General features: G+C 36.1%; 2 protein-coding genes across 2 annotated transcripts; one reads left to right on the forward strand and one right to left on the reverse strand.

The window, feature by feature from the left end:
- Positions 1–3,845: 3,845 nt before the first annotated feature.
- LOC109019962 (protein KINESIN LIGHT CHAIN-RELATED 3-like) lies at positions 3,846–7,733 on the forward strand. The gene is made up of 3 exons (XM_019002347.2): positions 3,846–4,159; positions 4,605–6,769; positions 7,275–7,733. The coding sequence occupies exons 2-3, from the start codon at positions 4,752–4,754 to the stop codon at positions 7,483–7,485; spliced, it is 2,229 nt and encodes a 742-aa protein (XP_018857892.1). The 5' UTR covers positions 3,846–4,159; positions 4,605–4,751; the 3' UTR covers positions 7,486–7,733.
- Positions 7,734–10,144: 2,411 nt separating this feature from the next.
- On the reverse strand, positions 10,145–13,039 carry LOC109019961 (pentatricopeptide repeat-containing protein At2g03380, mitochondrial-like). The gene has a single exon (XM_019002346.2). It carries the CDS (start codon positions 12,816–12,818, stop codon positions 10,383–10,385), a length of 2,436 nt encoding a protein of 811 aa, XP_018857891.1. The 5' UTR covers positions 12,819–13,039; the 3' UTR covers positions 10,145–10,382.
- Positions 13,040–13,586: the final 547 nt, after the last annotated feature.

Raw genomic sequence — 13,586 nt, forward strand, 5'->3', positions numbered from 1 at the left:
TCATTTGATTTTGAAAATTGAAATTAGTAGGGGTGTTCAACCGGGCCGGATTTTTTTCCGGTCCGGTCCGAAACCCGGAATCCGGGTGGATCCGGGTGGATCCGGGCGGTTATCCGCCCGAATTAAACCCGGGCGGGTAAAAACAATTTCGTACCCGCCCAGATCCGGTTACGGATCCGGTTGTTAACCCGGTTTCCGTAACCGGTTGCTTCTTTTTAAAAACAATGATTTTGATTTAAAACGGCGTCATTTTTGCTAATGGAAAACTACGCCGTTTAACCTTGAGATTAATCCTCATTTCTTCGCATCGACTTTCCTAAGTTTCATTCATTCTCCGTTCTCGTCTCATACTTCTTTCTAAGTTCGTCGCTGAAACGGTGAAACCCTAGCCCTCATCTCACTGGTTTGCACCCCTCGAGCACCTCTCTACCTCTCATTTTATCTCAACTGAGCTGAAAAGTGAAACCCTAGCTGCTAGCCGTCACTGCGAGCGCCGAGTCTACGAGCCCCATCTGTCTCTCTCAACTCCAAAACCTACGGTATGTTCATCTCTCTTGCTCGGTTTATATAGATATTTTTATGTTGTGTTTAAAGTTAGATGCACTTTAGATTTGAGTAAGTGGGTTTTGATTTGTGTGGGTTGTTGGTTCGTTTTTGGATTGTTGGGTTTGATTTTTGTTTGATCTATGTTTTGTTGTGTTTAAAGTTCTGATTAACATTGTTCTACGTACTTGCGAGAGGGGTTTTGAGTCTCTTCGATTAAGCCCAATATAAAGTAGGAAATGTGAAGGTGGGAGGGGGTTTTCGTTGTTTGAAAATATGGTAGTCCCTTCTTGCTTGGCGTGGGCTGTTTGGTTTGAAAGAAAATGGTCTCATGAAGTACTGAACATTTTTTCCCTTTATTTTAGTGTTATATTATCCCGTCAATGTGATTTTGTTGTCCAAATTTTTTGAGGTGTTTTTATTTTATTCTCTTTAGAAGTATCAAGTGTAATATCCCAAAATCAGAAATGTCTTTTGGTGCAGAAATATTAAAAGCACCACATGTAAGATATAGCAATTACAGTGCAGAAATATTTTACTACTACTGTTTGTATTTACAGCTTCTTTCCAAGTCCATAGATTCATAAATCTTTTTTACCTTTCTAAATTATATTTTTTTTCATACTTTCTGTCTTCAAATCCCTTTGTAGATTTGGCAAATTGAAGTAGGTTGGAGATTTTAGATATGAGTGGAAATCTTTTCATTGGGAGTATTTCTCCATATATTGGGGCACTATCTTCAGCGAAGGCTATATCGTCATCTGACAATGATTTCAATGGAGATTTCCCAACTCAAAGTGAGTGAAAAACAAATTAATCACCCATCTTCAATTAATTCATTAGGATTGAATGCGAGAACAAGTTAAAGATAGGCGCTAATGGTTGCATGATTTAGCTATTTTCATTGGTTTCCATTGGAAAATGTAGCAATTTACCGTTCACTTTTCTGATTTCAATAAGAAGCTTCTGAATTTCTGTGCATGGAACTCTAAGAAGATCCTAGTAATTCAATTCCCTCATTTGTTCTAATAATCCTAACAGTAACTCATATATGCACAGGTTTTTAACAAAGATATAGACAAAGACACAGTTGTCTTGCTTGCAGCCAGAGCAGCAAGGCAGGAAAATCAAGATGCTATTGATGCAGCCATCACTAACATGCTTGCTGATCCAAAGGGAATATGGGTTGCATTTGGTCTATTTTGTAAATTTATTTCTTTTGTTCTTTGTAAATTTATATTTTAGTTTAATTAGTTGTGATGTATTATTTTTTCTTTTGTTTTTTGTAAATTTATGTCTTGCATTGTGATGTAACAACAATATTATTTGTTTTACACTTTTATTTATTTTGCTTTTTTATTTATTTTGTTTGTTAATTTATTATCAGAATTAAAAAAAAAACTAAGTGCTATAAAAATATTTTTTTAAGTTTTAAAGTCTTTTAAAAAAAAAAAAAAAAACCCGGATTAAATCCGGTTATTATCCGGATCCGGATTAAATCCGGATATCCGGTTACAATCCGGATATCTAGATTGAATCCGGTTATCCGCCCGGATTAAATCCGGATTAATCCGGGCGGATAACCGCCCGGATTTTAACATCCAAATCCAGATCCGGTTATGGCCGGATATCCGGATCCGGATCCGGATCCGGATGAACACCCCTAGAAATTAGGAATTGGAAGTAATTTTGTTCCATACCCATAGTAAGTGAGCTTGCAATGTGTTTGAACAAGAGATGAAAAATAACTTAATAATAAAGGTTGTCAGAAGGTAGGTAAGTAACTTCATGAGTTGGACCTTTTGTCCATAAAACCTAACAAGGCCGCCCAAAGTCGGTGTAAAAGTAATCCAAAATTGACAAAGACACCTCAAACCAGATGTCCTTCCTCTAGTCTTATAGATCTTTTATACTAATATTAAATATCTCAAAATATTACTCATCCTTTTCTTTTTTTTGGCACTTTGAAATGTCAAATTACATAGAAATTTCATATATATATATATATAAATTACACCATATCTTATGAAAAATACTCACACACTTTATGAAAAAAAAAATTATAAATATGTGGTGTGAAAGTAAATAATAATTGATACATAGAATTCATCTATGTAAAAAGTAATGCAATAATCTATGACTTGGCTTGGGAACTAGACTAATAAAATATCAACAAGTTCTATCTATAATAAGTTAAAATGAGAGAAATGATATATACAAGTTTCAAATATACAAGTCTCGTTCAAATCTTTTATAAAAAAATATACTTCACTATAGAAAAGTATGAAAAACTTATTTTTTCAAGATGGAGCCCATGTTTTTACAAAACTTTTGTATATTCAAGACTTGTACCTAGTATTACTCTATATAAATAATACTCATGTGACATCACTTTTATAATATTACATATAAAATTTAAATTTTATTAAAAAATGATTTATAAATAGTTTTTTCTCTCTTATAACTTTTTCATAGAGTGTGAGAGTACTTTTTATAAGATGTAAGAAGTATTTTTTATAAGATGTAGAATGTAAGATGATAAATAATGACAATATAAAGAATTTTTTATTATTACAAATTTGTATTAGAAATATTTCGCAAATATTATACGGTTATTCCAACCATGCTTAGTATTTGATTCATACTAAGCATGTATCCCTTGAAAAAAGTGATCACAAAAAGTCAATTAGAGTAAGGTCTCGTTTGTTTTTATAGATAATAAGATAAAATGAAAAATAAAAAATAAAAAATAAAAAATAAATAAAATATTGTTAGAATATATTTTTTTAATATTATTTTTATTTTATAATTTAAAAAATTTATAAAATTTATAATAATTAGATGAGATGAAATGAATTGAAAAATTATGAGAAAACAAATGTGTTTAGATATTGAAATGAGTTGAATTGAGATGATAAAATATTATTAGAATATTATTTTTTAATATTATTATTATTTTGAGATTTTAAAAAGTTGAATTATTTATTATATTTTATATTAAAATTTAAAAAAATTATAATGATAAATTGAGATGAATTTGAAATCGAAACTCACCGTCAATCTAATTATAATATTATACAGTTATTCCACCCATGTTAGATTCATACTTAACATGTTCCCTTGAAAAAAGTGATCACGAAAGGTACAACTATAATGACGAGGGAATGATGAAAATTGGAACGTAGCACGTATTACAATTCCAGCCGGGCAAGTTACAGCGAAAGACGAGGGAAAACAACGGAAATTAAAAGGCAAATGGGGAAGTTGCAGGCTGCAGGCTGTAGGGCAGATAGGGTGGGGGCAGGGGGGGGGGGGAGAAGTGAGAAGTCGCCTTCTGACCTATCCCTTCCCTCTGACATTCCATCTCTGCAAACTTCCCAATTTTCTTTCTCCCCTTTTTTTTAATATTCAAGTCATTTGTTTATTCACAGAGTTACAAAATTTGTCCCTTTCCTTTTCTCAAATTCTCTCCATCCTGTCTCCTTCAACATCCAGGCTGATTATATATAGTCCAACACCAAAAGTGGGTTTTTTACTCACCGTATGTATCTTTGCTTCTGTCTTTACCCAGAAAACGCAGCCCCTCAGCTGTGAAATTTGGTGGTTGGTTTTTAAGGTATGACTTTCCCTTTCCTTTTCATGTGTTTCTTCATTTGTGGTTGAACCCATTTTTTTCCCTTCATATTTTTAGCGTGATCCTGTTTTATGCTTGGCGATTTCTTTTATGGCCTTTGTGTTATCATTTTATTTATTGGGTTTCTATAATTGACATGTTTTAATTATTTATGAGTTGACATTTGGGTATGGGTAACTTGCCGCTGGTTTTTTTTTTTTTTTTTGAGGATCTGATGAGAGAACTTTATTAGAACTCTATAGATGCAAGGAAAGATTGAGTTTTGTTCCACTTACTTGATTTTTGCTTCTTATATGTTACGGTAGACATAGAAGTTTTACAGAGAGTTTATTTAGGACTTGGAAATCTTCGGCGTTATTTTTGTCTTTGTGCCGAGTTCATTTCACTTTTCTAACGTATGCTAAGTGTTAGCTATTGATTTGTGCAGCGAGTACGTAATTGGAAAATTTTATAGCAGTGTTTGTATGAATATGGACAGTCTTATAAATGTATCTGCTTCCTTGGTTGGATCTGCTGGGACAGTTGTTTGATATTTATTGCATATCAGCGTTCTTGTTGATTTTGGCACATAAAGATGCCTGGCATTGTTACTGACGAAGTTAGTGAAGAAGGGGTTGTGAATGAACTGAATAGAAATTCTACCCCTATCAAGGAAAATTTAGTTGCAAATAAGTCGCCAAAGAGTTCTTTGAGTCCACAAAGCCCTCGGAATGCAGGTAATGATCTCCCTGTTAATGTGGTGGTTGAGACCTCGATCGAGCAACTTTATGAAAATATATGTGACATGCAAAGTTCTGATGAGTCACCCTCCAGGCGAAGCTTTGGATCTGATGGTGAAGAGTCGAGGATTGATTCAGAATTGCAATATCTGGTAGGAGCGGAAATGAGGGAGGTGGAGATAATGGAAGAAGAAGTAGTTGATAAGCCAGACTATGATTCGCGTAGCTATTCTTCCTCTAAGAAGGGAAATTTATCCAATGGTAAGAAGTCAGGGACGATGGAGGAGACCCAATCTGCAAGTGTGAATTCTGTTTCTCGAGGGCATTCGAAGCAACCTTCTCGCTTGCAGTGGGACTCTGAAACATCATTAAAATCTAGTCTCAATGGCAAAGGTCCCCCTGAGAAACCTCACACTGACAGGCGGAACAATAAGAGTTTGAAAAAACAAAACAAAGGTGTCACTCTCACGAAGAAGCAGAGAAATTCGCCTATGGGAGTGTCTAAATTGCCGAATGAATCCAAGGGTTCGACTGAATCAGAATTAGCCATTCCGGATCTGGGACCCTTTTTGCTCAAGCAAGCAAGGGATTTGATTTATTCAGGGGATAATCCCCAGAAAGTGCTTGAATTAGCTCTCCGAGCAGCAAAATCATTTGAAATATGTGCAAATGGGAAACCTAGTTTAGAATTGGTCATGTGCTTGCATGTTATAGCGGCAATATACTGCAGCTTAGGCCAGTACAGTGTGGCGATTCCCATTCTTGAGCGTTCCATTGAAATTCCAGCTATTGTGGAAGGTCAAGAGCATGCTCTTGGTAAATTTGCCGGTCACATGCAACTGGGTGATACTTATGCAATGCTTGGCCAGCTGGAGAATTCGATAATGTGTTACAAAACAGGGTTGGAAGTCCAGAGACAAGTTCTGGGAGAAACTGACCCAAGAGTGGGAGAGACTTGTAGGTATTTAGCTGAAGCTCATGTTCAAGCATTGCATTTTGACGAGGCTGAGAGGCTTTGTCAAATGGCACTTGACATTCATAGAGAGAATGGTTCACCTGTTTCTCTTGAAGAAGCAGCAGATAGGAGGCTGATGGGTCTTATATGTGAAACAAAAGGAGATCATGAGGCTGCACTTGAGCACCTGGTTTTAGCCAGCATGGCCATGGTGGCAAATGGCCAGGAGGCGGAAGTGGCTTCGGTTGATTGCAGCATTGGGGATAGCTACTTATCTATGTCTCGGTATGATGAAGCTGTTTTTGCTTATCAGAAAGCACTCACAGTTTTCAAGACCACCAAAGGAGAAAATCATCCTGCTGTTGGTTCAGTCTTTGTCCGTCTAGCTGACTTGTATAACAAGACGGGGAAAATAAAAGAATCAAAATCATACTGTGAAAATGCCCTCCAGATCTATGAAAAGCCCATTATTTTTGGGGTATCTCCAGAGGAGATTGCAAGTGGGCTCACTGATGTTTCTGCGATCTATGAATCGATGGATGAGCTTGAGCAGGCACTCAAATTGTTGCAGAAGGCATTAAACATATATAATGATGCCCCTGGTCAGCAAAGTACAATCGCCAGCATCGAAGCCCAGATGGGGGTCATGTACTACATGTTGGGGAATTATTCTGATTCTTACAACTCCTTCAAGAATGCTATCTCAAAGCTCCGCGCAAGTGGAGAGAAGAAATCTGCCTTCTTTGGAATTCTTCTCAATCAAATGGGCCTTGCTTGTGTGCAGCGTTATGCTATAAATGAGGCTACAAAATTATTTGAAGAAGCCAGGAGTGTTTTGGAACAAGAGTGTGGACTCTATCACCCTGATACACTTGGGGTGTATGGCAACCTTGCTGGCACGTATGATGCAGTTGGCAGGTATGCACTCCCTATCATTCTTGATTCTTCCATTCCATGTAGTCATTTTGCAAGACTTAGGAAGTTTTCTCCTTTTTGTTTCCCTTTTCACCAAGTGCTGATTTAAAATTGAGCTTTTAAGCCACAGTATTTGACTCGGCCATCTTTGGTAGTACCAAAACCAATGCTGGGGTTTGCTTCAATTTCATTATTCAATGCTAAAATTCATTGCAATAGATGTATCAAGGTTTTGAGGGCTTGAGATATGCATTTTTTTCTTTCCTTGATGTTAGAACACAAGTTTTGAGTGTGTTCAAGAGGTGATTATTAGATTTGAAATGTGAATTCTACTGGTCAGAAAAAGCTGAAATCAGGAGTTGAATTGTCTGAGCTAATCATTTTAGTTAAGAACCTCGTGTTTTGTTACAAGAATTATTTATTATGATCTTGACATGGTTTGTAGTCTTCAATGATGAACAGTAGATTATGCATGTTTACCAGTTGTACCTTTCGTTATATTACACAGGTTAGATGATGCAATTGGAACTTTGGAACATGTTGTTGGAACGAGGGAGGTAAAACTTGGGACTGCAAATCCTGATGTAAGTGATGAGAAGAGGAGGTTGGCTGAGTTATTAAAAGAAGCAGGCAGAGCTCGGAACAGAAAGGTCAGATCACTAGAGAACCTCCTTGATGCCAACTCTCATGGTATAAACAACAATGGCATCAAGGTATGATGAAGTTATTTAATGAATATGCATAAAGTATTAAAGGGGGCTTATTTATGTGTTTAAAGAAAATGAAAGAAAAAGGATATGAAAAGAGAAAGGAGGGGTGTCGCGGTTGAATGTAATAATTGATAATTGTACGGTGCTCGGTTGTATCATTGATTCACAGATTATATTGGTAAAACGTAATATTATTTTTGTAATAAACTATTGGAGTAATCATGGGAAATCTCTGTAACAATCAATTCGTTGTATTACTTCATAAATTCTTGATGTTCTTACACTTCTATAGCAAAAGCATTCTTTACAGCCTGTAGTCTGTACCCTTTTGTTTTGTTTTTGCCTTTTGGAAATCTGATTAAACAGCAATTACACAGTTTAAATTATCTCATCTCGAAATTATTATAATTTTTTTAAAGTCTCACATAAAATATAATAAATAATTTAATTTTTATAAATTTTAAAATAAAAATAATATTATATTTAATTTTTAACTTTTATATAACAGAACGACTACCTCGTTTCAGACATTTTATCACTTGTAAAGTTAAAAGGACGAGAGTTTTAATATCAGTGTAGTGTTTCCTTTAATGTTGGATGGTGACTTGTGAGTCGTTCATTATAGGCTTATAGCTACCAAGATTGATCTTTAGGAGGATTTCATGCAGCGTTCTGGCTATTTATAATGATGCAACAATATAATTGGCTCCATTATTGAGAGCCATAAAGGAGCAATCGTACAACAGTGATCCGAATGGTAGTTGGAGATGAATCAATACTAATAATTTCTCTACCCAGCCTTAATTAGATTCAAGCCAATTGATAATGTCTAGAGACTGAGGGCACCATAGATAAGATTAGTTGCATTCCAAGAAAGTTCATCTGAAAGAAGTTTTCTTTTTCGTTTGGATAGCCTCTCTAGATAAGATTCTTACTATAGACAATTTGAAGAAACGTCGTGTAATGGTGTTAGACTGGTGTTGTATGTGTAAGAATAAGGAACTAGTAGATCACGTGCTTTTACATTATGAGGTAGTTGGGACCATGTGAGTTTTTTTTTTCGGGAGTAGGATTATCATGGCCCATGTCTCGTAGATTATGGATTTTCTACCAAGCTGAAGAGAACTCCAAGACAATTCACAAGTGACAACAATATGGAAGGTGATCCCTATATATATGTATTGGTGCATTCAGCTGGAGAGATGATAGAAGTTTCGAAGATTGCAAGAGGATAATAAATGAGCTTAAAGTTCTTTTCTTTTAAACCTTGTTCTTATGGGCAGGAGTCATTGATTTTAATGGACCCATGATTTTTTGTTTTTGGGGATAAACTCTAGTTAGGTACTTCTTATGTGTACATTACATCTTGTATACTTGGGCTATGCATCCTTTTCTTACTATTAAAATTTCTTGATACCTATAAAAAATAATGTCCAGATATTTGAAAACTAAAACCCATTAGGAAAATCTCATCTCATGCCAAATCTAGCTTCCCCTTTTTTGAGGCAACTTTGGATGGTTTTTTAGAAGAGGAAGGAACCCCGTAATTTATTGAAAATCTATCACTTATAGTAGAGAAATACTATTTAGGAATGTGGATTGCGTTAAAATCTTCTGCTCACTATAGGTTTGACCTGATCCAATCTGCCATATACATAATGCAAAGTTAGACCCAAAATAATGAGAATTGTATGTGTATGACACCAATTCCGTAGCTTGTACTTTTATTATTCAATTCAGAACACAACTCAGCATGAGAAGGAAGCCACCAAATGCTTTGAGAAAGCATGCTCACGGCATATGCTTGTGCATTTTTTCCCCTTTATTGATGCTTCAGCTGCTGGGGAACGACCTTAATTCTCTGCATCATAGGCAGCCTTCGTTATATTCTTAACCAGAAACACCATAGCCTTCTCAATTTTCTTAAGCTATTGTAATTTGCACAGTGCTAACTGATGTAAATTAATGCATATCAACTACTGAAACACCAGTGACCAGACAGATAATCAACCAATTCTGGGGTCCATATTTTCCCTGTCACCTCAGTGAAAATGTTTACAAAGATAACTGACCAACGAAGGTGTTGTGACAAAGCATCACTGACCTTCTGAATTAAGAAAACATCATCAAACATCCCAGAGATGATTGGGAGATGACATGGCCATCACACAATAGCAGAAAATCTGAAAGACTTTCCTGATGTCTGTTCAGTAACTTCAGTTAATGCTTGCTGTTTTAGCCATCCCTAAACTGCATTAATAAGCTTAGTTTAAGCTTCTAGCTGAGAAAATCTTCTTCCACCCTACATCCTTGGCCGAATTCCCAACCCTAAATGTGTTCTGAAAACAATCTGGTTTTCTGACCAGACCCACTTCCAAGCCGGGAAAATGGTTCTATCTTTTCTTTTCATTTCTGTTTCAGATTGGAGTTAAAACTAATTACTATTTATATATTGTTAAAAAAGTATTTAACATAAGAGTTTAAATATTTTAATAATTGAGTTAAATATTTAATTCTTTTTTTGTTTTCAATTGGATAATCTATGATCGGTAAAGCCATACGTGATTCTGTTGATGCCTCATGAGTCATGCCCTATTCGCATCATGGTTTCCAAAGTGAAACCAAAGATTACTTGGGATCATGAAAACATGTAAGACAAGGTCATATTTATATATAAGATCCCTTGAAAAAAAGACATATGGTTGACACAGCTCGCATCCATATTGTGGACACAGTTTCTTCTCATTCTTAATTACTAAAGACATGGTCGCTATTCTGCCCTACAAGTAGCTGGAGTGAAGCCTTGCCATTGAGCATCAGTACGGGAAATGCTTGAATTCACCCCATAGTTTTTTGGTAAATACTTGAATTTACACCTTTAGCATTTGATTCATCAATCCAATAAGTTATTGGGTTTTAGGGTTATACCCTGACCTTTTCATCTCTACTGTTAAACTTTCTATTACAGCATATATTTCTTCCGACTGATGGTGTGAGTGATCACTTGCAATAAATGTATGAATCTTGTTTTCAAGTTCAATCCAACTACATCCAGGCTGCTTTTTGAGTCCCAACTCTTTAATATCCGATCTAACTCTAGCAGCTTCATTCTGTTTTCCAAAGCCTTCATATATGTTTGAAAGGAGGACACGGTAGCCAATGCATGCAGAATCAAATTTGAAGATATGGTTAGCCACAAGTTCTGCCAGCTTTTCATTGCCGTGAGTTTTGCATGACCCAAGTAATGAACCCCATATACGATCATCTGGGACACAAGGCATGGACATAATCAGATCATAAGCTTGCTTTAGATGACCAGCTCGACCCAGAAGATCAACCATGCAAGTATAGTGTTCAACTTGAGGCTCAAGTTTGTGATCTTCAACCATGCCTTTGAAATAGCTCCATCCCATGTCAACCCTCCCAGCATGGCTGCATGCAGAAAGAAGTGCAGTAAAAGTTGCATGGTCAGGCATCATGCCTGTTTCTTTCATCTTTTCAAATAAAAGAAACATTTCGTCGGTCCAGCCATGCATTCCATACCCTAAAATAATTGAATTCCATGATACTATATTTCTTTCTAGCATACTCTCAAATACAGCCCTTGAACTAAATATGTCCCCACACTTTGCATAGGTTGCAATTAGAGAATTGCTCACAAGACTATTAGACTCATACCCTCGGCGTACTAGGTAACTGTGTAACTCCTTACACAGGATCGCTACAGACAAATAAGCACATACAGAGAGAATACATGCAGCTGTTACACTATTGGGTGCAATTTGTTCAGATTGCATAACATGAAAAGCCTTCAAAGCTTCATCTGCACACTCATTCTGGGCATAACCAGCTATTAAGGAATTCCATATGACTAAATCCCTTATTGGTAATCGATGGAAAACCTTTTCGGCAGATTCAATATCTCTGCATTTTGCATACATATCAACAAGGGCACCACCAACAAAAACATTGTCATCAAACCCCGTCTTTATAGTCAATCCATGGATTTCTGCGCCTCTTGGCTTCAAAGTCAAGGATGAACATGCTCGCAACGCAGCCAGAAGTATGATAGAATCAGCAAAACCAAGCTCTGACATGAAGGTATGGAACAATTCTAATGCCTCAGCAGAACTACCATTCTGAGCACAATTTGAGATTACTGCACCCCACATGATCAAATTATGATTTTGAGACCTCATGAATAATTTCAAACCAGTTTCAGGATCACCACATTTGAAGTACATGTCTATGAGAGCTGTTTCAACTCTTACATCGCAATCAAACCCAAAGCTGTAAATGAATTTATGGATTTGCTTTCCTACAGCTAAATCTGACAACTGGGAGCACAAAACTAAAACAGCCACCAGAGTAGAAGAATCTGGTATTATCTCAATTGCCAACATCTCAAGAAACATGTCCAATGCCCGCAACAAAAATCCATTAGAGACATAACCCAAAGTCATCACATTCCATATCACTGTATTTCCTCCGCTGGACTCGTTATCAAGATTTCCCTTGAAAACATATTCTGCAGTTCTTATATCCCCACATTTCATGTACATTTCAATCAGTCCGCTGACTATAAAATCATCAACGATCAACCCACTTTTCACAACAAAGCAATGAATTTCCCGCCCATGAATCAAAGACTCAATCGAAGAACATGCAGATAAAGCCGAAAGGCAAGCTACCCGATTAGGGTACAAACCATATTCCGAAATCATCCTGCTTAATGTAATCAATGATCCCGTGTAATCCCCTGATTGGCAAAACCCAGAGATCATTGCATTCCATGAAACGGAGTCCCTCTCACACATTTTCTCAAACAATTGGACTGCAGCTTTGACTGCACGGCATTTCCAATACGAACTCAAAAGTGAATTTCCAACAAAAACGTCGTTTAAAACTCCCAACTTCAACACGTGCCCATGAACTTGTTTAACCTTGTCTACATCAGAAAGCATACCAAATGCCTTAATTAAAGATGGAAAGAATCTGAATTGCTCAGCTGGAAAACCACCTTCAATCATTCCAAGATAAACCTTTATTGCATTTTCAAATAATCCATCATCTACGAACTCCCTAATCAAAGTACCAGCCGATGGCACACTATCTGAAGGTTGATCTTCTACAGATCCAGATTTGATAATCGATTTCTGAGATTGGCTTTCCTGGAACCGTACCAAAGTTTTCCGAGTTTGAAACTTGGAACTGTAACATAGTGAAGAAGCTCTATACAAGGTATGTCTAAAAGAGTAGCGGGATACCTTCAATGGTCTAGAAAGGTGGTACTGGTCCACCCAGTAACCGTTAGCTGAGCCCAGTGGTCTCACAATCGCCATTCTTGCTGAGCCTGAGTTTTGTTTTGATATCACAAAAACCAATTTAAGTTTTGGTTCGTCAATTGCCTAAAGAACACTTTCCGGAGAAACAAACCAAGCAACCAGAAGAAGACCTTGCATATACTGCAAAATCCCCTTAACTACATCAATAACATACACAACATTCTCATTATCCATGGCTACATTGCACTGCCTATGGAAGAAGACATTTTTGAACAGGCCCTCAGTTGATCTAAACCATATCAAAATAACAAGGAAAGCTTCTTTGCCCACTTAGTTTGACCGCTGGTCAATTTTTTTTTTTTAATAATTAAGAAAATAATTTTAAATGTATTGATATATAACCAAGACAAAAAGATATAAGCTGATCACGCCTTTGCCTTCGGTGGCATCTTTCCTATTCTGAAGCTCAAGATCTTCTACAACTCGTCCTCTTTCTTACGAGTAATGATATATTTCTTACGAGTAATTATAGATACACTGATGTATTGTGTAAGGATCTTTTTTTTATATATATATATATATATATATATTTTTAAAAATGAGATTTATTATTAAAAAATTAAATTTTTGATATGAATACTATATTTATTTAATTTTTTTCAAAATGAGTGCATGTTCTTTTTGCACTTCATTACTCTCTCTTATAGATACTATGTAGTCTACTTTATATCTTTGTTTGCGAGGATTATTTTAGCGCAAGGAGACATACCACCAATCGAGTTTGAGTAGATGAGAGCCGCTTTATTAGTTTGGTGAAAAATAGTT

The sequence above is a fragment of the Juglans regia genome, chromosome 9, assembly GCF_001411555.2.
Source record: "Juglans regia cultivar Chandler chromosome 9, Walnut 2.0, whole genome shotgun sequence".
NCBI classification, from domain to species: domain Eukaryota; kingdom Viridiplantae; phylum Streptophyta; class Magnoliopsida; order Fagales; family Juglandaceae; genus Juglans; species Juglans regia.

Bases quoted from the DNA above. Each gene is read 5' to 3' on its own strand.
- LOC109019962 (XM_019002347.2), top strand. From the start codon at position 4,752: ATGCCTGGCATTGTTACTGACGAAGTTAGTGAAGAAGGGGTTGTGAAT. The intron at 6,770-7,274 runs GTATGCACTCCC...TATATTACACAG, and splicing joins ACGTATGATGCAGTTGGCAG to GTTAGATGATGCAATTGGAA.
- LOC109019961 (XM_019002346.2), bottom strand. From the start codon at position 12,818: ATGGCGATTGTGAGACCACTGGGCTCAGCTAACGGTTACTGGGTGGAC.